Here is a 25529-nt window from a genome sequence, read left to right as displayed (position 1 = left end):
AATGGCACAGCATTTACTTGAAATAGTTGGTAATTCAAGCAGGTCACAGTGGATTTCACTATTTACTTTTGATCCGACAGCATGCTGCTGACCACTCACTTCCTTCAAGGAGAAAGATTGTGAAATGGGACTGGAATAACATTGCCCTTTCCCCGTCACAAGTCTCTCGCAAACGGCGCCCTAGCATTTTATTTCATATGAGAAGCGATTTAGTGAAACTGCCTCAACACTTTTAATGTACATCCGCCCAAACTATCACCAGGTGCTCTCCAAGTTACTAAAAGGATAAGCCCTTGAACTTTCAAACGCTCCCCATCATCGCCCCCTCATAGTGGCAAATCATACGAAATCGGGATGGTGTTGAGGCTCAATAAATCTACAAATGTTCGAATGGTGCTGCCATGATTTCGTAAATGCTTTAAGGCTCTCTCGAACGTAAGCCAGATGGAGAACATAATGAATTATCCATAACTTAAAAACCCGAGACTAGGGGACAAAAAAAATGAAAAACACAGACAAGGTCTCATTTTTTCTCAAGGTTTTCCATTTTTTTGTCCCCTAGTCTCGGGTTTTTAAGTTATGGATCTATACCACCAGCTCGCTCGCTACCTCTCTATTCTCTCGATAATGAATTATTCCTCAGATCTTGGGTTTCTTCACATTTCGAAAGCCGATAAGCTGTCTAGGTGAGGATTTGAATGTCTTTAAGCAACCGGGGTCTCAGTTGGGTAACAACAACCACTTAAACGAGCCTGACGAATGATGGAGAAGCTTTCAGAATATTCGACTGATGCGTGTTACTAGTTCAAGCAAAGCCGATTTCAGACATCTTTTGTGTCGACCGTTTCAAATATTCTGCCCGCTACGTCGCATTATTGTGTGGGTATGGAAGTGCTACAAAACATGCGTTTCAAAATACACCGCTCAGTGACCTGATCTGTAAGAGGTCCCACACCGTCCATCTTTGTTCCATCCTGGTTTCTGGTCGCTGTCATGGAAAGCTTCGTCCACGTAAAAAAAGGGGCGAGCTGGCATTCCATTTCTGAATGCCTCTCAAGACTATCTTTTCCATCAATTCAACCTTAAGTATTTTCCAGTGATCTAAATATGTATCGCGAAAGGATCACTCGAGAAAGATTCAAATCGCTCAGGGAAATTGCTCGTCGCATCCAAAGAGATTACGGCATCTCCGTATTGTGTGCAGACGTAAAGTATGAAGATGACGCAACGTTAGTCATCGGAAGAAGAATTTGAGGCCCAGGTTCAGAACTCACTTTCATCAGCGAGATGGTGGAGTGTCGACAATTTGCGCGCATCTCGAAGTGACGGTTTTCGCAATTGTTTTTGAACTATTACCAAACCAATAAGGAAAGCATTTTGCGATGCAACGCGATAAGCCGGTGCACGTAAATCCGACGCCCGATTTCTGTCAAACAAAACAAAACAAGAACAAAAACAAAAACAAAAAAAAAACGTGAAGTTGACTTGGCAAATTTCGGAGATCAATTGCGAAAAAATTCAATTTCCCGCGAACTAAATTTCATAAAAGTGTTCAGAAGTAAGGGGCACAGTCTCCCCACGGGAAAAATTACGTTGAGCGCATGACGCTCAGACAAGTGTGTTTTTTATTAATAAAACTTTTATCAGGTTAGGTGAAACACCCTGTAGATACGACATGTTGTTGATTTAGGGTGACCACAATAGCACGCTCCAAGCCAGCCACCATCTCATGATTTGTTGAAAACGGGAAGCGTACGCATTAAGTGTCATAACAACAACAACAGCAGCAACAACAACAACAACTTTATTATATGATGATGATGATGATTATTTGGGAGTTTCATCGCCAGGGGCGATACTCTATCCCATTGCTGGTTTCATCCCATAAGTGCCACAAAAAAGGCGTGCGCCTCCCCCGTTTTCAGCACATCAGGGGAGAGAACGATGGAGGGAGAGAACGATGTTATTCGGAATGGTAGTTGGCTAGGAGAGTGCTATGCGGTGAAGTTCCGTCTTAGCAGTGTAGGAAACGGTAAATTATCAAGCATCACTGCCGAACCAAGGGTTTGAATTTACGCTGCTTCAAAGTTCACTTTCACCGTTGACATTGGCACGCGTAAGACCAACACATGCAGGACAATCTGTTTGAGGATCGTCAAAGACAAACCCCCAAAAGAATAAACGACGAGATAGAAGAAATTAGTTTGCAATACAAGAAGAAATTAGAAACGACTCTAAAAACGAATCAAATAGAGTTAAACCTGTACATACGATTGAAGTAATTAATTTTTATTAGTATGGTACGTCGTCAGGACGATTCGTTGAGCACCACACGGAGGCTGTGTAGACGGCGTGAGGTTCCATTAAAGGGGCCGTAAACAGGTACGAAATGTGCACATTTCTTTGTGTTATATTATTGAAACTTATGCAGTGAAAACTCCTTGCAATTACAAACGCTCAAAAACAAAAGGCGCTTGCATACGGATGAAATATTCACTGCACTCTTTCGCATTTTAGCTCCGCCCCGCGCTCTAAGTTTACGTCATTTTGATGTAGCCCTTTGCTCACCAATTACGATCGAGTGTTCCACGTATGATTTTATTTCAAATTCGGAATTGGACTAGATGAACGTGAATCCTCTTCTATCCAAAATCTAAACAGTTACAGCCTCAAATTGAAAAAGAAATGCGTTTAATTTAGGTATCATACGCGCACTACGTTTTCTGGGCAGTAGCACGCAGCACACCACGAGCGCGAATGAATATCCGGGACTACAGTTCTGGAATCTTAGGTAGGTGCGCGATGGAACACCTTCGTCATCTTCGAATGGTTCCGACAACTGGGGTGCCGTACTTTGGTTTGAGCCACTCAGCATCGCGCGTTACCAGCTCGCGTGGTACAGTGGATAGCGTGCTATCCATGTCACGTCGTGACTGGGAGGAACCCGGGTTCGAATCGCGTCATGTGATAGCAGCCCAACTGTTGACGTTTGCGCCAGCCGGAGATGTTGAAGATGTCATGACGTTGAATTTCGGAACCACGGAGCGCAAAACGTCGTTTCACACAAACAAACTGAGCGCTCCGACTCACAGCTGATAACGAAGTATATTTATTGGCTGGTAATTTGAAACGTCATGTGCGCAGCTCGGCTCCCCTATTGGACAGCAAAACGCTACGTAGCCATGTGACGTATGCGTGGTGGAGAGAGGCTCGCTGGTTACTCATCTTTGAAAGCAGTTATACGGGTGAATGAGCTAGCACGAGCCGAACGAAATGTATATTTGGGCATTATGATCTGCGTTCTTTCGTGGGGTATCATTATTTCAGAAATGTTTGGTGGCCTGTTTACGGCCCCTTTAACCTAAGGGGAAAAATAGAGAAGACACTACCTTTAGTGAATATTTCACATATAATTATATTAACTTTCATACTGATATATTAAATAGGTGGTGAACACGATAAGCGAACCCCGTTGCTCCATGACCTCAAAGCTCAACTGGTTAACAGGACCTGAGACCTCCATTCTCGCCGTTAGCGCGCGAAAATATGTTACAACATTGCTTTCTCCTTAAAGGCGGCGTAACACGTGCATAAATATTTCACTTGCACGTCGTACTGGTGTTCTTTTTATTCAGTCTTTCCCAGAATGTGACTCAATGGAAAATGCAGCGACTGACACCAAAGCGCGAATGATGGTTTTACACCATCCTTACCATTCCCTTTAGGTTTCAATTTTCAGTTTCAATTTATTTCACCAAGTGGGTGTGGCGGTACGAACAAAATGCTGCTGATCTAACCACAGCTAAGGTACAAGCGTAGTCAGCTTCAGGAGAATCTACTAGGTTACTGGCACAACGTCTCCTCGTTGCCTTTTAGTGGAACTGTAATGGCTGATTTGCGATGCAATACACGACATCCAGCAGCAACGCGCGCTGCTTTGTCTGTTGGAAAAATTATTTCCATCAACCGGGAATATTTCGTCCGTCAAAGTTTCTCACGTACAAAGGGTAATTGAGCATTATCGCAGTAATCTCTCCAGCACAGACGCAACTCAGTGGTCGTAGACATTACCATCGCTCGTGCTTAACGACCCAGGTGTACATAAAGCACCGTAATTAGCCCTCTACACTGTTTATGAAATGGGATAAACTGAGGTAGCATTATAGAGGGCGCGCGGCCCATATTCATATTAATTGTCAGCACGCCTTAGTGATCAACCCACGGGCTTACTTCCATTTATATTTCCCTCACCCGACTCCAACTAGTAATGCACGGTGCGTCAGTGATGTGCACCATGGAGCTGTACGGAAATATGCCCATTCCAGCCTCTGCGTAACGCTTCCAGGTGGCGGTTGGGTGGCGAATGCATGAAGGGTCCCAGTTTTATTGCAGCGTGAACGTGATGGAGCTGTAACATACGATTTTTTTAGCAATACCTTTATAGGGCCAACCAGCCACTAGGGGGCTATGTGACACCACGTGACATAAAAAGTTTAGCGAACAAGCACGTGAAAACATGTTCGAATAGCACACATCAATCGAGACATTCCACGGTTCTGTTGTTCGCTTGCTCCATAGTTGGCCATGATCATCATAATAATAATCATCAAATGAATTCGTTCCTCTAGGTTACGATAAGGGGATCGGTTTAATTTTGTGGCACGATGAAAACGGCTGCCAGTTACCACACCAGGACTGAAACGACAATCAACGTAATCGTTCACAGAAGTGGGTTAATTGATGGTAGTTCTGGGAATTGTCTCTAACCCAAGCCACAAAAACAAATTGCTCGGCAACGCTTGACACAGGACCACACTGTAAACTTTTTCACACCTTTAAAGGTGTGCGCTATGAACATTCAACCTGGTTGCGTAACATTGAATCTCCAGGATGATATTTTACAAAATTTGGAAAGCATTACTAAAGATCAAGTGTCAGTGCAAATTTTGCTTTCATTATGTCTTGGATATCGTAGGTACGAGCTAATGCATATATGCATTGCTATCGATAATCGAGCACGCACAAGTGTCTACAATACTGTTGAACAATGTTGAGATGTTGCAAGACTGAATTTTTGGAGGACAGACAACACACGAGCAAAGAAAATTTGTGCGCAACCGTGCTCCATTATGATGTTACCAAAATTACACCTAAAAAGGCGTGCGCCATGCACGTTGTTACACCTTTAAAGGTGTGAAAAGATTTAGAGTGCACGCTCTGCAGTTAGTGTGAGCAGTCCTGCCCAGGTATGACGCATTTCATCGGTCTTTATGGTTTACCACCGGTGGCACATTTTAACGTTGCAGCACTACAAGGTACATCGTGTATTCAAAGCTGTAAACTAATAATTCCATCGGAATGAAGTCGATAACTTAAGCTAGCTTAAGATACAGGCATCCACGTATACATTCACCTCAGCAGTCGACCTTTGCCGAGAAACTTTCTGCCTTTTCCCCGCAAGGAAATCATTTGCGGAGACAGAGCGAGACAATAACGTGGGAACAATTTATCGTCTCTCCCAATCATTTGAGGCTTTGTGTGTCTGCCAGAGAGAGACGTAGTTGTCACCGACGCCTTTATTCAACCCTGGCATCGATCTGCCATTGATCTGTGTACGTCCCATTCCACTATAGTCTGCCGATCTACTCAGAGAGCGCAGCTTTCGCTGCTCTCCGTTCTTTCATGCATGCGACTTTCGATTAAGCTTTGTTTATGTGTGTTGTAGGTTGCTAAGCTGTTTCGAATAATCAAGCGCGGTACTACTTGTTATTTTATCGTAATTATTTTACCGAATATATAGATCGCTATCTCCTCTTCAGCGCTCTGATTTTCTGCCGCGAAAAATTCGGTTCCGTGACGTTTCGTCGAACACTGTTTCATGGAACGCCATTTCGTCAAAAATGGACGTTTCATCGAACGCCGTTTCAGCGAATCGGTGGCCGCCTCTTTTTCTTGCGGCAACGCGTGAAATACGTAAAAATCTCTCGTCACGTACAGTTCGGTGATTGGGAGGGGTGATGTGTTTCTATTTTTAGCTTTTCACCTTTTCTTTTCTTTCTCCTTTTCTTTCTCCTTGTGGGAGTAGCAGAATTCGTCAGTGACGAATTCAATATCTTCCGGGGTTTTTTTTTCTATAATCAAACTCAACTCTCCTGACCTAACCTTGGTCAGGCGTCGATGAAACAGCGTTCGACGAAAAGCCGTTCGGGGAAATTCAATACAAATAAACTTTATTTTATTTTTCAAATGGGATTATTTCAAAAAAGCGGCACAGAGCCGCTTACCCGCTTGAAGTGCCCGTTCGATTGCTAAAATAAATTTAGAGGGACAACGACAGGTAAGAGAGGACCATGAAACCGACAAGTACATTCGGGCTCGCTGTAAATAGAACAAACGAACTGCATAACACACAAATATCTCTCACAACAGGGATACGTAGCTAGGTTTTCTTATCTCTCTCTCTCTCTCTCTTGATCATCTACCTACAACGCAAATCGCTCACCACCCCAGACGGCGTCTTGAAATTAGTGAATTCAGAAAGGGAGGTCGTACCTGCAAAAAAAGAAAATGTTACACTATAGTTCGGTCGCTCCCGTGAAGTACACAGCACATGAACGTACAATCAACACAACAATAGAATTTCTGCTCCTAAGCGAGATGGCAATGGTATTTCATGGGCAGCATTCCCAATAAGGACAATAGGACACCATTTCTGTTTTTCTTCGTTCGTAGCCCGCTGCGTCGAAACCAACCTCAGTCACCATCACTAAAAAAAAAAGTTTCGTTGAACTTCAGTGCTTCGTACTGCTCGAGCTGCTGCGCAATTTTGCTGTTTTCGTGAACAAGACTTCTTTCTTTTCTTATTTTTTTCCAACGCGGTTCCGCGGGCCACCGAATTCTGTCTCTTTTTTGTATGGTGCTTCCAATTTACGATCCTCAATATGAAACGCTTTGTACTCCAAAAAGGATGTGTTGTAGCTTCTTCCGTAGTAGACCTTTCGAGAACAAAAAGAATTTAAAAAAAAACGTTATATTCGTTGAACAGGATCGTATTTTTCGCGCTATGCGAAAGAAAAAAAAAAAGGAAAAGAAACAACCACATGTGTAACACACTTCTCTTTCTCCTTTTCTCCTTTTCTTTCTCCTTGTGGGAGTAGCAGAATTCGTCAGTGACGAATTCAATATCTTCCGTTTTTTTTTCTATAATCAAACTCAAACTCTCACACTTCTCTTTCTCTTCCTTGTCATGCATCTAAGCAAGAGAGCGCGCGGCACTCAGATCTTCTCTGTTCATTACTGGAAGAATGGTAAAAACTAACTGAGCAAGCGGTAATACCCGAAACAATACCATGCACCTTCTCCTTCTCTTTAAGTGGAATGAATGAACCACAGACCCCTGTATGTACCAATACAGTGTGCCGAACACAGAGCTATCAATTCCAAGCATTGAGCGAGAACACTCATTATACCCATGTATTTCATTTGAACTATTATATGGACACGAAATAGCCTGCGCATAGACTGCGGCAGAAAAGATAGAGAGGGAGGGAGAGAGGAGGAGGGAGAGAGGAGAAGGAGGAAATGGGAATTTTAGCGTCTCCGGTGCATCCAGCTGCTACAGAACACTTCGCGTCGTCACAGACAATCACCCGTGTAACCCACTCCAACGCTGTTTGCACAGCGCTTATGGAATGTGTCACCCAGCCGTCTGTTTACGGAGACTGCAGTGTTTTGAGAGACAACAGACGATGTGTGAAGATAATGGGAGCTAATGTTGGCGCAGGCCGCATCTAAGAGATGGAGAGAATTTGTCGCTAGATTTGTTCTCATACAGAAGCCTGATGTTTGCTCGGAGATATAGACTAAACATACTCCGCTGTATATGCGTGCTATCACGTTCAATACAATACGCTACTAGCAGAGATGTAGGGTGGATGCCAGGTGATTGGTTCAGCGCGACGGGTAAGCTGAAATAGGTGAAGTGGAAGATGCGTTGGTGATTTGCAAAGTAACTGCTTAAGTTCCACAAGTTACCTTCTCATTAATCGAAGAAGGCACTGAAAAAAAAAGAAGAAGAAGAGAAAAGAAAAGTGCGCCAAAAAGGTGAGAATATTCTGCATTCAAAACGCCTTTGCTGCGCAACCTCAAATCTGCGTCAAATACCGAAATTATTTTCCTTTCATCCCAGGTGCAAATAATGTGCGATATCTGGAACGTTCCACTATGTGCGATATCACTCAACCAAATCGGCATAAGCAAACTAGAAGTTTCCTTTCGTTAATAACCCCCCCCCCCTTTCCCATAACTCCTTCCTGCTGTCCTCTCTCCATGTGTCCACGCCTGTACGCCTCTCAGCGACACAGTTGCTTCGCGGCGCTCACACGGAACAATAAAAAAAATAGATTTAAATATTTAGTACAAACGTTGCTAGAAACGTTACTAGATACTGTCTCAGTATCCATAACGTCGGTTTTAGCCGCTCGTGCATTGTACAAAGCAAGGCGATAAACAGAAACGCAGAACGCTGTAACGCCTATTTAAAGAAGTTTTGAATGAGAAACTAATGGGGCCGGTCGGTAAATGACTATGACGAACTCAGCGACGAGTTCGTCTGTAGTACCTCGTCGCTGAGTTCGTTATAGGAGTTTTCTTGTGTCCGGTTAGAAATGGGGACCTTCGCTTTCTCTCCACGCTGATGACCTTGTATTAGCTATCATTACGGGGATTTTTTTTACAACATTCAGCCCGCGGAGAGCCGAGGAGCTCAGCCACCGGAGTGATAGTTTATGGCCGAATAAGAGGCAATGCTTAGGGCGTTAGGTGAATATATCGCGGATGATGATCTATATCTCGAGACAGGTCAACTCCGCCTACAAATCGCACGATGTCCGTGATTGGCTTATCCGCCGCGTAGCGCTTCCGAGTCACAACATAGTGCACCCGCATGCTGCAAACTGTTGCTTGTACACTTGTATCATGTGACAAAAACACTCGTCTTATATAATGTACTCGGAGCACATTTAGATGATTTTAAAGCAAACACGCAAAACATTGGCTCTAACAAAACATGTCTATCGTCCCCCCCCCCCCCCCCCCCGCCTTCTCGTACGCCCAAGAGACGTCTCGTACGTCAAACTCTCAATGTACAAACTATGGTCCCCGCTGGCGGAGATAGAACTCTTTGTCGGGAGCTGTTGAGTTTTATGGGGGTATAGAGAAGCTTCCACCACAAAGCTACTGCTTGCGCAAACCTGTTGCGATAGCCTTGTTCGCTGGGCGTCAGTGACGACTGGACCCTGGTGGATGAATTAGGAACAACAGCGATCCAGTTCATCCAGTCCATTCTGCACTATATCGTTCTCAATGTTCCCTGTGTCACCTAAGACCACTACCTTTGGAAAGCATATTCGTACATTTCGAGACTGTAATAAAGCAACAGATATTGAAGGCAAGCGAATCACAGCGGCAAGAAAGAAAAGAAAATATATTAACAATACGAACTTTCCGTGGCTTAAGCCAACACGGTGTAAGTATATGTTGGAAACACCCGAAAAGAGTCAAGCGTCACAAGACGCGATGAAAGTTTTCATTTCCAACGAGGTCGAAACATGATTGATATTGGAAAGGGTTTAAATCTCAGAACGACAAAACACACAGAATTCAGGTATCTTCAGGGTAGAAACAAAACTGGACCAACAGCGCATCAGGAATATTGAAGAAAAAAATCAGGAAAAAGATAGTGCAACTTCCGACAGGACAAGAATTCAGAGATACCATGACAGATGAGGATATATAAAAGTCACACGAGGACCTTCATAAATTCTCATTCGTTCCTTGTTGAGCTGTACTTCAGAAACGATTTTGAACGGTACCTTCCTTTCAGTTCTTTCAGAAACATGTGCACATGCATGCCCATGGATACATGTGCAATTACAACAGAAGAACATGAACTCGCATGTGTACGTCAAATAGAAATTCTGGACTTATAGCATCAAGCGCAGATCATTCGGTAATGTGTATAGTACACAGTTGTTCTGGTGGCTGTGTTGAAGCACATTTGCGTGCATTTGTACCGTGCACCCGTGCCGACCACCTAAGCATTCCTGCGTACAGCAGTGAAAATAAATATAGTTGCATGTACAATGTACGCTTATCTTAAGACTCTGAATCAAAGTTTTCTCGTCTCACACGGCCGTCGCCTGCGCCAACCAGATTATGCACCCCAATGCACGTGATCGGTATATCACGTTGGCATTACTCGGACTCTCAAACTTTGTCCAAATCTCCGCGAGTTTTCCATGTAATCCTTGCTTCTGATCCTTCCTCCAGCACAGACTGGCGAGGAAAAAGAGAAAAGACAAAAATGAAACTTGCGGAGGAGCTCGTTTGCATATACTCGGAGGATAAATGCGGCAGGAATACTTCTTATTGCCGCTTTTACACTTGGAAGAATTTGAGACTGTGTCTGTATGTTGCGCTTTTGTTAGGAGAATGTATTTCATGGTAGCGTAAAAAGGAATGGTACTCGTGTCTCGTAGAGCGTTTCAAAATGGAGGTGATGTAATATTTGTCTATTGGCAAAGATTGGAGCTGTTGCACAATGGAAAAGCTCCGTGTCTTGCTATAACCTTCGCCGTGAGCTCGTTGCCGTAGAATGCATGCACGGAGGCGCGCGTGCAGGCAAGTATGTAGGCGCGGATGTAGGAACAGATGTAAACGCAGGTATAGGTCAAAAGCCCTATACCTGCCCTACATGTTGAACTCAATTATCATCTCTGTTCGTCTCTGGACATCATCCTTTTGCGTTTTCATCATCTCATCATCAGATTGAACTTTCTGTATTAAGTGTACTGGGGTAGCCAGTTTGACTTCGTCGAAACTTACATCCCCATTTTTTTCTTTATTCACATCACATCACATCACATCACGCAGGTATAGGAACTCATGTAGGCGCAGATGTACAGGGCCGCGTGTTGTGCCGATTCCGCAGAAGCCTGGATCTATTTCCACTAATAAGGTCAGTACGCGCGAAGCACAAAACGCCGTTATCGGTACATGCATTACATATTGTTGAATTTCCAGAATCAGAATGCTCGCAAAATACTAGATATTGTCTCCATCTCACGCAGAAAGCCATCGCTGAAGCGTTCAGTATATAGGCAGAGGTTTGAACTTGTAAGGAGGCACGGTGACAACAGAGTGTACTAAAAGTTAATGATAATGATGGAATACAATGTGGAATACAGTTGAATACAATGGTCACACCCAAGTGACATTAATCAGGCATTTAATCCACAGAAAGGTAAGAAATCATAGAAACGTTATCTAATATATATATCTAATATATCTAATATAATCTAGAATGGCCCTGTTTGCTCAGATACAATTTCATTAATAACTTTATGACTATTAAATATTAATATAATTATATTTCATCTCATACGTCCGTAATCATTAAATATTTATTTCATAATTCCTCGCCCAAAAACATGCACTTGACTCCTTTCTTGAATACACATAAATGAGTACGCACCTTACATATGTAAATATTCTGTATCTCCAAATATGACGAATGCGCTCGGTAATTCATTTATTCCGCGAAAAAAAAAATCCCTTGGAATCGCCTTCCCTCATCAATATATTCGAGAAAGTTCGTCACAACGTTCTCGCGAAGCATTCTGACGATGCACTAATGAATATCGTTCATTTTAAAATGACGTGCACGGGCTATGCGTTACATTTGATTTTTTCCCTTTACATTTTCCTTTGCCGACTTAATTATTATCTATGTACAACCTATCATCTGGTACGTGCAACCTTGAGGGCATTAAATGAATATGAGCAAGATGTAGTGTGTGCCAGGGATTTCCCGGACTCGTTTTAATTGCATCCCAGAGCTGACGTAATTACCTAGTGCAAACAACGTTCCGGCACGCACAGAGAAACGAGCGGTGCTCACTTTGAAACTACTTTGCTCACGCAGTGGCGACGCCAAGTGTGTTGTGTATATCCGGCCCCTCAGATTTTTTTCGTGAAAAGAGCGGTAATTCATTTCCGGCAGAGAATTAAGCATGGCGGTGAACTGCCATGGAACAGAACGCGCTCAAATTTGTATTAGTTAAAAAAAAAAAACACTACAAGGCCATTTTGTTGATTGAAAAAGTCCACGTTTCACGAACTAAATTGCTTCTAGACACCAGCGGAGGTGTCTTGGCATCAAGAAAAAAAATGGGTTAGCTTGAGGAAGTATCATGTAGCAAGAGGCTCCCCGTTTCATACTAGGTATAACTACAGCACAAATGCAGAAGTAGTAGGATTTGCAACTTGAACTACAGCTACATTACACATTGCAATTTTTATCCAACGTGCGAGTGGACGTCATGAACGTAGCTACACAACTCCTCCTTTTCTCCCAGTAGTTGCCCTGTGGCATGACTCCTTTTTTTTAACTATAATGGACATGGACATGAGAGGTAAGCGTGACCTACTACGTTACAAACCTTTCAGAAAATTGTTAAATTTTTACATTTGACGAAATGGCACGCGGTGCCGCCGCGCGACAGAGGAGATTCTTTAACACTATGTGCGCCCAGTTTCTAGCGTCGTTGTAAAGAGAATTAGCTAAAACTGTAAAGAGAAACAGAAGGTCAACATTCAACAACTTCAACTAACCGTCGTACTAAGTAGAGTAAGTAGACTAAGTAACTAAGTAGAGAAAAAACAACAACAACAAATACAACAACAACAACAACAAATAAGTTAATGACAATGAATGGGGAAATTCGCCACTTGAGGTGCGGCCCACTACCCCAAGGCACAATGGGGCAGGATGTGATGTGTCCTGATGATGAGGTGATGAACGATGCTAAATAGGGATAGTCAGTGGAGTCAGTATGACATCAGAACGGTAGGCAAAACCACAGCACACAAAAATACTACACACACAGCACACAGGTACGCAGGCAGATCATAGGGTAGACAGGAGACCAGTGTCCCGAAGAAAAATCTTGAAATACTCAAGAACTTGACGATGGTCAGTCTGGTTAGACCCAGGGCCGAGAATGGTTGCCAATGTGAGTGATGCGGCCATGATCGACTGCAGGCGACACTGTAGACTGATGATACACTGATGATAATGAATGGGGAAATTCGCCATCGGCGTGGTGGCCCACTATCCCAATGCCGATGGGTACTGTATGGATATAAAATGACAATGAGCAGACGAGGGAGGAGAGAGGGTAGCAAGGCCGCACATCAGGATTAAAGAACATAAAGGAGACCGGTGTCTTGCAGAAAATCCAGGAAAATCTGCAGGGCACGACGGTGTTGCAGGACACAGGTCCCAAGGACGGTCCCTCAAAGTGAACGGAGCGGCAGTGATTGGCCTCAGTCGGTTACGCGACCTTTCCCGTTGAGAAACCGTATGACATAATAGCGGAAATGGGACAGTGTACTCTTCACTGTGCGAGGACAGGTAGCATTTAACGCCGCAGCTGGGAAAATGAGGCACGAATATTTAGTATATACAGGGTGTCAACCAGCGGAACACAGGGTGCTATTTATACGCTGGTACTGAATCTGTCGACACACGTTTGTATTTAAAAAAATACAGGACGGTTACGACTCCTCTAACGCGAAATTCGACGTCGGCTGCGCGTGTGGCTAAATAAGGCCGGATGAAAGTGTGTAGACAAATTTGTTTAAGCGTGATGAGATTTGTGGTCGCTGAAATGGTTGGCAAGGAGAGTGGTGTCCTGAACGAAGGGCCTGTTCTGGAACACCAAGTCTATGCACGAGCCATGTATAGTTGTGGATTGGCGGATATCGGTGCACAGCGTAAGGTCCAGTTGTTCGGACACATCACTTAGGAAAGTGGTGTTCCTGGCCAGTGAAACGTCCACGTTCAAGTCTCCGACGATGCGAAGCTTGCGTGTGCGGTAAGGCGCGAGTACATACACGATAAAGTCGCGGATGCGTTCCGGCGCGGCGCGAGGCGACAAGTAGCACACAGCCACCACGACCCCTGTGGGAAGCTGCAGGGCACAAATTTCTCCGACGTCGTCTCCAGGAAGGGTGACTTCAAGTGGTGTAGCCAGTACTCGGGCACGCAGGTAGATGGCAACTCCGGCCGCTCGGTTGCCCTTGCCACTGCGACGCGCCCAGCAGCAGCGCTTGAAGCCGTCAAACTTGCATCGGTGTCTCCGTCTTCATCCAAGTCTCGGAAAGACACAGAAGTGGTGTCTTACGGAGAACATAGTCGTGCGCAACGTCTTCTGCGTGAAGCTGTACGGAGCGTACATTTAGGGCTGCGAGTATAAACGAGCGGGGCTTGTCTATTGTTGTTCCACGCACTGGGTGCTGATGGTGCGTAGGCGGTGCTTTTACAGTCGATGCAATTCGTTCGCCAAAGTTCTTTCGATATTCGCCTTACAGTGATAGAAGTTGAAGTCATTGCCAGCTCATTCAGCTATCTCACTTTCGAGATTCTCCTCCTTACTCCCAGCGCTGAGCGCACATCCGATAAGAGTTTTGTGCGGACGTGCGAATGCCGAGGACGCCGCCGCGATCTCGGGAAAGTTTCCACTATGCAGCTGACGCTATAAAAAAGAGTTGCATAACTTTGGTTTCCGCAGGTAGGTTATAGATCCTGTAGGACAGTGTGTGCAACTACTGGATTTACTAATTAGCTATAACTCATTAACTTATTAATTAGATGCCTTCTGGGATGTGCGAGATAGCAGAATCGCAGCCAGTCATTGTTGTAGTCTATCGTCCTTATTAAACACGCTGAGAAGCAAACGTGCTTCTCGAGATATAAATTGCCAAATTTCGCTATCGAAGTGAACCGAAACCAGAACTATACTTACCACCCGAGTGCAGAAAGAGCGACAGGCATTCCACGTGAGGGGGTCACGTGCTTTGGAGCTATGGAGCTGATTGGAGGAAGCGCCAACCTGTTGGCCAAATAGACCGCTCTCCGACCCAGATAAGTGCGTAGAGAGTGCATAGAGAACAGCGTAGAGAGTGCATAGAGGATTGCGTAGCTTCGGCTCATTTGTGCAGCAAAATTCGGGGATTTATATCTCAAGGTACGTTCGCTTATCAGAGGTCTTTAATAAGGGCCATGGATTTGAATAATGACTGGCTCCAATTCTGCTATCTCGCATTTCCCAGAAAACATCTAACTATTTAGTTAATTAATGAATTTTAGCCCAGTAGCTGTATACGCTGCCCGACAGAATATCCGCCTGTCCGTACAACCCACCTGCGAAAAAGAAAGTTATGCAGCTCTAATCGTTTTTCTATAAAACTATAAGTGTCGAATAATAAAAAAAAAAAGTATAACGTCTTTCAATTCAAAATGTGAAATATGACAGCATCATAGTGCCGGCGTTTACTACCCCTGTCCCCTAACCTCGAATTCATTGTAACCAAAACGCTACGGGGCATTCTGGAAACCACACACCAACCTTTCGCGTCGTCGAGACGCAACGATATCCGCTTGCTTGTACAAGCACCTCAGTCGAAAAACAAACACTTCGTCCACTATCTTCAGAAGGACATCAACAGGCAACTTCGAACACGTGCACCTCACAACAATTGTGTACGCGCACTGCACAGCCACAGACGGTCACTTTCACTTATTTCAGGGCTTTCACCAAGCCTCAGGAAACCGACCGAGTTGTACCGTTTTTGTAAGGGGCTCAGAAAATCCAAGATGAGGTGATAATCCGAGGCTCATTCGGTGGTTGCCACAAAACGACGAGCGTGGAACATTCTCCTTGCGAGTAGAAAGCCGGACTGAGAGCGACGGGAACACGGGGACGCCGCCGCGAACACCACGTGATGCGACCCGAGGAGGGAAGGGAGAGCGACGCACTCAAAGGAACAAGTGTGAGTGGGGAAGAGACGAGGGGTCAAGAGGGAACAGGTCATGGGCGTTGTAACGTGACTCTGCATTTATTGAGCGTGGGAAGGTATATTTTTGCTCGAATATCCTGCGACCCAGAACTTGGAAAGACGTCATGGCACAAAGTGAAGCTAATTTGCGACTTGAACCGGGTTCTTTAGCGTTACTCGACTGGCGGTGTAACCACCAGAGTTTCGAATTTGATAGACAGAATCCGGCGATTACAAAAGTGATGTTGTCCCTAGTGTCACACCGTGTTCTGCGCAACACTCCTATGACCACAATGACAATATTCGTCTTTAGCGTCCTTCATCGTGCACGAGAACCGTTAGCCAAAATTAGTTTCGCAGAGTTGCTGTAAATGACGTGCGCGACCGACACTAACAAAGCTGGCGAAGCGTACCAATGTCGTCCCTTAGCATGACTATTGCCATTCCCATTAGGGGTAAGCGCTCATTCGATCAGGTTGGTCGTGCTTAGATGAAAGGGCTTTTACACTACCAGATATTTATTACCTAACGACAAGAGCTTCGCAAATGCGTAAAACTGTCGTGGAGGAGCTCATAAGGGCAATGCACCTTACCATTCTACTACAATCGCAGGCGGCTTACCCAGGAGAAAAAGAAAGACGATAAAGATCTGCTTTATGACATTCCTTGTTATTATTCGCATTATTAATTACACCATCAACTTCCAGCATAATGAATGATGAAGGAAGGAAGTCTCTGAAAAGGTTAGGCAGCTGTAGAACTCGAACTCACATCTTCTGCATTACCGAGACTCTACCAACAGAGTTAAGCTAACACGCCTCCCCAGTTCTTAGACACTGGAGGCTTTGCGTGTTTCTCCTTTCTTCTGTGTTCCAGCGTCAGAACACCAATTGCCATCGTGTTCCAGCACAAGTTTACTCTAGTTCAATGCTCTCTCCAAGCCATTTATGGCGATATATTACCTGAGCAGGACATCTGAGCCCCGACCTTGCTTTGCCTTCCCGTCTAGAGCTTGCCCACGTTTTGGTCTTCGCTATTTCCTGTCGACGTCTGGGCATTGAAACCCGCCGGAATATGAGACACACCAGAAAAGGAAGCAACGTGAATGGGCTGCCGTATCCATTACATCAACGAAGAAATGATGCCCTGCAATTCAACTTCACTTGCTCACTCGGTAATGCATCCTCTGTGTTCAGCTTTCGCAAAGGGAGCTGCTATAAATGTCAGCGCTAAAGTGACTCCGCAAACACTCAGAGAGCAAGAAATGTCTGATGTCTCACGATGCCTCAGGCCCATTCCGTTCTTTGTTTTGGAACACTTGCAAGGGCTCACTAGATGCAATCGCGTACGGTGACAGCAGTGCAGTTTCATGCAAATAGCTTAGTGATCAAGCTACTAAAATTACAATCATTCTTTAACCTTTTTAACTACGTTGTCACTTTAAAACATTTTTGGGACCCCTCATATAGGACCCCGGTTAGCGAATGCTGCCCTTCTAGACGCAGGCGGGTTAACTTTGTTGTGCCATTTCCACATACAAAATATGGATTCTGTCGCAGGCAATGCTACGTACCTCGTATCTTCAATGAACTCCCTGTTGACATTTTCTGTTTGGAGTCTAAGTACAAACTAAAAAAAGCCCTACGGAAACTTTATCATAGGATGTAGTTCTTCTATATGTTCGTATATTGTCAAACTGTATGCTGCTGATTGCCTCAGGCCCAGTGCCACAAGCCTTTCGGCTTAGACGGGCCTGTTTTGTTATATATCTATTTTGCTTTCTTGAATAAAAATTAATTATTATTATTATTATAGTTGCCACCGTAGCTCGGCATTTCGGGCCTTCGAAACTCACGATCACAATCTGATAAGGCGTGACTTCGGGCATGGCTACGAACTCACGTGATGGTCGACATGGCGTATCGGTGAGCTCGATCACTTCCGCATATTAGTACGCTCACCAGATAACATCACATCTGCTCTTTTTTACATGTGTGATGTTATCCGGTGAGTCCACTAATATGCGGCATGATCGAGCTCACAGATATGCCATGTCGAACTTGACGTGAGTCTCGCGCCTTATCAGATGAATGTGATCGTCAGTTTCGAAGGCCCGAAATGTTGAGCTATGGTTGCCACGAGCAAGCTTCGTCGATAAACTATTCCCTGACAGAAGATGTTCAATTCTAAGATACGCGTGCTCTGCTCGTCAGTGTGTGGTTAATTCACCACGTATTCTTTTTCTTTCCAGAATTTATTTTCAATTCTTTTTCAGAATGATACTGTTTTGCAATCTTTTAATGCGTTCCAGAGATAAGAAGAAAAGTGAAACAGTGTTCCTATAGACTTGCGTCCGATACACATGTTTTAACGGTTTTATCATGTTTGTTACACATGTTTGTAAATAATGTTACACATGTTTTATCATGTTTTAACGGTTGTAAGCTGTATTCACTTGCATAGCTTCACATAACCTATTCGTTTACGTGCATGATACGAAGATATAAACGCGCGTACTTTCATCTAATCCGTCAACAATACAACAAAAAAGTAGTACACAACTGCGTCTATATTATTATATTGACAACGTTAGAATGCAGTTCTGGCAACACCTTAAAGGTTCACAATCAAGAGAGAATGCTTGATGGCTCAAAACATGTGAACGACGTTCATGTGCAACCTGGTCGATAAAACTCTACCGCCTTCAAGGTGACGAAAGGTCCTGGTTTATGAGGTAAAAATTGCGTGCTTTAGTCTCATCGCAAGATGGCGTCGACATAGTCTAGGAGCCCCGAGCTCATCCATCCCACATATCACCCCAAAATTCTGAACACTTCACTTGTTTTCATTTTGGAAAGTCGGCAGTCGTTCTCATCGGTCAAGGGAAACCAGGAACGCGTGGCAAACTTCAACACTCCAGAAAAAAAAAAGGATTAGAAGAACTACAGCGCAGAGTAGTACATGGGAGCAGGAATTTCATTAGATTTCATCGCAGCTTTTATCGGCCGTCAAACAAAATTTTATTACCACGCCAGATATAACAGGGCACTTTCGTGATAACCGATGCGCTAAGAAAGACAAAAGCTGATCAGTGCTCTTACCTCCGATGCTAGCACAGCCCTGTTAGAAAATGACGGCTCACTATCAAAAAGAAAAAAAAAACAGTCCTCTGACATTACAGACGGCTGGGGTTGACAGGGAAAATATCGTGGCCATAAACCAAATAGCATGACCTACGCATGAGTACCAATAACGAAGATAAAAAGGAAGCTGGTGAATGACAGCTAAAAGACATGCCCTGAAGGGAATCCTTCACGCGAAGAGAACAACAACAACTACAGATAATGATGATGATGATGACATTGGGTGAAGGGAGAGCATCCAGGCACGAAGATGCAGGCCTATCTCGCCACAGCCCTGAGGGAAAGGTGTTTGTATAAGATACATCACACATCGCAGTTGATAAGAAGTACGTTTACGATGGTCCTACGAGACGATATGTCCTGGCTTTCACCGCCTTATGCTGAAAGCGCGAAATACCGTTCTGGTTCATACAATCGGTATAACGTGTTTGCGTTCAAGCAGGGGATAACATTTTATGTTGCTAGACGATACAGGACGTAACGAAAGTGCCCGCGTAAGTCTTAAGGAACGCGTGGACCCAAGGTTACTTTACTTGGGAAAATATAGGAATTGCAGGAAAAATATTGATTTTCCAGTCCCTGTGAAAATTTCCCGAGCTCTCATCCAACTAGCGATTTCAAAATTTTAACGATGATGAAAAGTGCCCGGCACCTTTCATCCTAGCCTGATATATTTCCGAAGAGTTCAACAACCTCACACTCATAATCACACTCTGTCCTTCCCAATTCTCACGCTCCTATAAAGCTAAAGGATTTTCACGGATACTCGGCAGCTATCGTATCTGCATCCATAAGCTCCATCTTAATGTCTGGAATTGGATATTTTTTTTGGATCAAGACTTCTGCCACTTTCCAACAACGTTATCTACGCGCAGTGTAGGAATACAATGGAGGATTCTAGGCACTTGAGGCTTGTGTGTTGTGTTGTCCTTTCTTCTGTGTTCCAGCCTCAGAACATCAATTTCGATCGTGTTCAACAGATGCCGCTGGCGTCTCCTCGTCGTATGAACGTGTGCGTGAGTGAGAAAACATGCAAGAGTGAACGTGGGATGAGTGAGTGAGTGAGTGAGTGAACGTGGGATGAGTGAGTGAGTGAGTGAGTGAGTGAGTGAACGTGGGATGAGTGAGTGAGTGAGTGAGTGAACGTGAGATGAGTGAGTGAGTGAGTGAGTGAGTGAGTGAGTGAACGTGGGATGAGTGAGTGAGTGAGTGAACGTGGGATGAGTGAGTGAGTGAGTGAGTGAGTGAGTGAACGTGGGATAAGTGAGTGAGTGAGTGAACGTGGGATAAGTAAGTGAGTGAGTGAACGTGGGATAAGTAAGTGAGTGAGTGAGTGAACGTGGGGTAAGTGAGTGAGTGAGTGGATGTGTTTGTCCCTTCAAATGACGCACCCTTGGAAGTCGCTGGGGAGGTGTGTTAGCTTAGCTCAATTGGTAGAGCCCTGGACCGGCAATCCAGAAGATGTATTTTCGAGTCCCACAGCTGGCTAACCTTTTCAGTGACTTCCTTCTTTCATTCTACATAAAGCTCTCTGATCACATCGTGGATCAAGGTGTTTGCGCGGAAAAGTGTGCGCGAGTAAATCCATGTGAATTTACTCAGCCCATGAACTCCGCATACGTACGAAAGAAAAAAAAAAAAGGCGAGGCGATGGTGAGTGAGTGAGAGAGTGCAAATAAAGAGAGTGATAGAGAGAGCGAGACAGACGAATTACATTACATGCAAGAAGTGCAGAAATTGGTCAGTCAGTCACGGAGATGTACGAGAATCGGATGGACGAAACGCGGGTTTCGCCTCTATGATACTCCTATTGTGGGAGAGCAGCCTTTACAGGGGCATTGTTGCTGTGACACGGCTTATCCGTGAATGATGATCGCAGCATCAAGCAGATCAATGCCAATTCCATTTTAAACCAATTAAGTCAATAAAGCCAATTTAAACATTTACAGGATTGTATGTTGATGGTACCGGATAAAGAGCACGGAAAGTACGCTTTGCTTCAACTATGTGCACCGATCCTGATTCCCATAACAGGAAAGGCATTTCCAGTTATGCTCATGACGACACATACATAAGTGTCAGTTCTACGAACGTACCAGAAAAGACATGCAGTTTTTACTTAATTATATATACTCGCGCAGGTTTCATATCTCGGCACAATAAAGCAAAAGGATGGAAAGAGTGCAGGCAAGCTGGTAAAGCACACAGAAAAATTGAAAGTCTGGCCACATGACACGTTCTCTTCTTAGGCTAGCTATATTTTATTGCCACTGGACACGGTTGAGCGCCTCAGGAGCGCGGCCGTGCCCTATCTCTTGCTCGCGGCTGTCAGTGGCTTGGATTGGCTTGGATTACACCGCATGTTTAGTTCAATGCAACGGTTGGGGACTCCTGTATAAGCCGTTTGGTTTAGGCATCCGCCGAGGACAACTCTGGTGACCCACGGAATCTAACGCGTGCAATCTGCGGTCGGCACAAAAATGAGTTGGAGGTAAAAATGATTAGTCGGTGGACATATGAATTCGGATCAGGCATTCGCAGCAGCAGCTTTGCCCTGCCAGAAAGTTCATTGTTCTTCTTTTTCCCTTCACATTCTCACATTCCACCTCGTGGTAAGACCCACACCAGCAGCATCTACGGGCGTTACATTCACGAGCAAGGTGGTCATTTGCGTGACACTTCGCGCATGGCAATGTTGAAGGCATTTGAATATAACGGCAAAATTTCTGTACATACATCATTGTACATACCACTGATCATACCACATACCATTTGTAGATATTTGTCACCTGTCGCCTCCTCTCGCCTGTATATGAACATTTGGAAGTGAGCCTAGGCCACCCATGAATAAATTTTTCCCCACATAAAATTTCTGGTGCAAGATTGAACAGGTCCAAAAGTGTCGCTTTCTTTTTTTTTTTTAAATGCCCATTTCAAGTTCCAGTACAACATCAAGTAAAAATTCTAGGCGTAGTTTTTGACAGTGCAGGGGTATCATGCGTCAACTGACCCCGAGTATTCAGCCGCTGTAGTGCTGTGATGCGGCAGCTTAAACTTGCTCATTTGCGGATTACTCTACCAGTCGGTTGTGGTTTTTAGCAGTTGTTTCAGCCCCGCCAGCGGTAATACAGACTGCCATCACAAAAGGCGCGCGTTTAGCTTTCTGTGGAGCGACCCGTTGAATGAGTTGATAGGTCTCAACTTCTGCGGATCTGTGATCTGGGTGGGTTGGGAGGACCACTCGTGCCAGAAAAGTGTCTGGCGCTTCAATCGCGAGGGAGCGCTCTTGGAGCACCCTGCCTGCGCCTTAGTTCAGTATTTTCTGGGATACGCCACCCGGTGGTTCTGGAAAGTTCCGAGCTTCAGCCCAGAGCGGGGACACTCCCTGCTCATTTTGGACCTCGTGTAGCAGTAGTGCATTCAATACCCAGGTGACATCTCCCTGTGGAGCGTCTGTGCCGTCATGAGGGAAATGCGCCCGCAAGAACAGCAGCGCTAATGAAGTCCGCCTGGCGGCGTATCACTGCCAGCTGGCTAGATACACGGCACGCTATTCTCCAGTGGAAGCCGGCCCATAGCATCCTTCTACTTCTTGAACGTTTGCACAGGCTGTTTTTTTTTTTTTTTTTCGTACGGGCAGTTGTGTGTCTTGCGGCATGTCTGAGACTGCAGAACGATGTTTTTTTGCGGTGCCGTATACCGCTTTTACTGTGGTGCAGAGCGGCGCAAATATTTGTCCCACCAGCAGTCGATTGGGCCACCGTAAGGTACTTGGAGCCGCTGCCGGTAGTGTGCATAGAGCGGAAGCAGTTGTCATTGTTGATCGCTGAAATAAATATCCAAATTTGGATTCGCCGGTGACTGTTGGCCTTCGGTGGTCCAGATGGTAGCCAGTTACTTTTCTGCGAAAGTAACTTGTTGCCGGTTTTCCTTAAAGCAACTATATAATGCAACTGTAACTAAGTTTCTGAGGTATTGCAATATTTTCCACGCGAAAGTTCCCTAGTGTCATTTTGTCGTGGCTTCAGATATCCTGCCGTTCTTCTCAGCCAGAAACTGCTCAAATTTTTTCATCTCATACACAGCCAGGATCTCAGCCAGGATGGATTCCCACCGTACTGTTAGGGTCGATGGGAAATCCTATGCTTATGACACGGTATATCTATGCATGAATAGTACAAGCGCTAAAACATTTTCTTTTTCGAGTTACTCATTGCGCTTTTTCTCTTAAAATGTAACTGTAAAGTAATTAAGTGACTTTAACGTGGTAACTATATATATATTTCGAAAAGAGTCACTGTAACTTAGATTTTTTTAGTAACTTACCCGTAACTGGTTTTATCTTTGCTTGCGATCACTATTAAATAAACATGTGTCGCGGACGAGCACAAGGCAAGCGTATAGCGTCCAAGCAAGGTGCGTTGCGGGAATATGCAAGGCGCTTTCACACGCTCACTTGAGTAGCTATATCGAGACCAGGCATAGCTGATATGGAGAAAAAGAAAGCGCTCAACTAAGTACCATGATGTAGAGATTTAGGCGTGCATATTCATCAGTATTACTGAGCGACTAATCACCCCTTTCGTTGGAAAGTACGACGGCATATAGAGCAGCGTTTTTTGTCCCGACAAAGCGATCCTTAAGCCTCATTTGCACAGAATCCTGATTTACGATGAGGCTTCCTTGCCCAGAAAATATATTCTGTGCGGATGGAAACGAAGGCGCTATACTTGATGATCTCATGTTTTACGGAGAAATGATATAACTAGACGCCAGACTTCTGACTTTTTGTGTTTCTGCCGGAAATGCCGTCTTTCTCTCTCTCTCTCTCTTTGGTCTTAATAGTGCCTTTTTAGTACTGGATAACGAATTGGTACCCTAGCACCATTGATCTTATAGCGCCGATAAATGCCTATTTCAGTATGTATGTCTGCTTATTTTTGCGCAAATGCCTAAAATGCAGCTCTTTCTTCGAAAATTGTCTAAAACTCCCCGTTTTAGCGACAAGAGCAGGTTATGATTACGGAAGTCCCCATTTTGCACCGCAACATGCCGAAAACAAAGTCATACAGTTAACACCGCATTATAGTTTGTGATTAAGAGCTTCGGACTATTCTGCCACCGTATTGGAAAAGTGCACGAAGTCTACAGGTGTCATAGCAGCACAGTCTTATTCGCAAAATTTTCTAACACATGTACCGTGCGAGAAAAGTAGCACAGTACGAAAAGTAGTCTAGAACAACACGCGGCGACGGGGGGGGGGGGATATATTTAATAGTAAAAAGGAGGAGAGGCCAGCCAAACGGTATGTCGCCTTGCTATTCCGCAAAAAAGAAAAAAATGGGATATAAAAAATAAACTATCACTGCACGGCGACGGCTGCACACAAGCTCTATTCCCCTACAGATCTTCCGTCGACGTCTAGTCGTCTAGCGCCTTTGTATAGCACCTCAACGAAGCGCACCCAACCATCGGCGAGAACTATATGCCCTCAGTGTTGAAAATAGGTACATGTGGCGCACACGATCGAATGCCTTCGACTGATCGAAGGAAGCCACCACTGTTGCTGTGCATGAACACATTATCTAATGGATGGCATCACGTAGCGCTATCCTGTGGAGGTCTGACGACCTGCCAGGGACCGAACACGCCTGGCACGGGTGTAGCACCTTTTCTAAGTGCGGCGAAACACGCAAAACAAGTGCCTTGGCTAAGATTTTGTAGTCCCATGCCAATAGAGTAATAGGCCGGTATGGATCCGGATCTCGTTTTCTGGACGGGTCCTTGCACAAGAGGACAACAACTCCACTCTGCATGCTAGAACATAGCAATCCTCGGGACAAGCATAGATTAAATACCCGAGTCAAGGAGTTACCAATTACCCGCCAGAAACGTTTGTAGATCTCAACTGGCAGGCGCCATCAACGCCGGGACACTTTCCGTTGTATTGTTGACTCTATGAGATGAGCCACAGAAGATTGTGACACTTTCCGTTCGGCAAGCAAAGAGGACTACACCACAGCTAACGCATAATACGATCCACATAAGTGCAGTTGCAAGATAACGCAACCATTTTGTCGTCACCTAATTTCTATGGTGTCCAGGACAATGCGGGATCTTTCCGAAAGATTTCCCCTCGCTTACGAGAGCGCGATTGACCTAATCACAATGCACAACAGAGTAACGACCCAGGTGTAGGTGTATATGTATTCAACTGCAGTCAAGACGCAGCGTATGTCCTCTGTTCTCCACCAGCTCGCGTGACTCAGTGGTTAAGGCTGGTTTAGAGTCCGTCGTAGTTTTCGCACATCGCCGCCCGCGTTCCGCGCCGACGGCCAGCGTTCACTACGCCATGCTTTCTCATCCTACCGGGATCATAGTCTGTCGCGATCCGGCGCAGCGCAACGAAAACACTACCTGAAATTTTCAAATTTCGTAGTTGGAAAGCAGTCATACCTGGCAACTGTACCCACGTGTTGGAGCCCG

At 44.8% G+C, this 25529-nt stretch overlaps 1 protein-coding gene across 3 annotated transcripts in view; it reads right to left on the bottom strand.

The window, feature by feature from the left end:
- LOC135394860 (leucine-rich repeat-containing protein 70-like) overlaps positions 1-25529 on the bottom strand; it is a 404291-nt gene that overhangs the window by 246233 nt on the left and 132529 nt on the right. For all 3 annotated transcript variants that reach the window (XM_064625891.1, XM_064625889.1, XM_064625890.1), the window contains one exon: positions 6503-6552. In XM_064625891.1, the coding sequence (XP_064481961.1) occupies positions 6503-6552 (50 nt within the window). The remainder of the gene's footprint in view (positions 1-6502; positions 6553-25529) is intronic.

Source organism: Ornithodoros turicata, chromosome 5 (genome assembly GCF_037126465.1).
Source record: "Ornithodoros turicata isolate Travis chromosome 5, ASM3712646v1, whole genome shotgun sequence".
Taxonomy (NCBI): domain Eukaryota; kingdom Metazoa; phylum Arthropoda; class Arachnida; order Ixodida; family Argasidae; genus Ornithodoros; species Ornithodoros turicata.
Note: the sequence above shows the minus strand (reverse complement) of the source record. Positions and strands in the feature narration are given on the sequence as shown.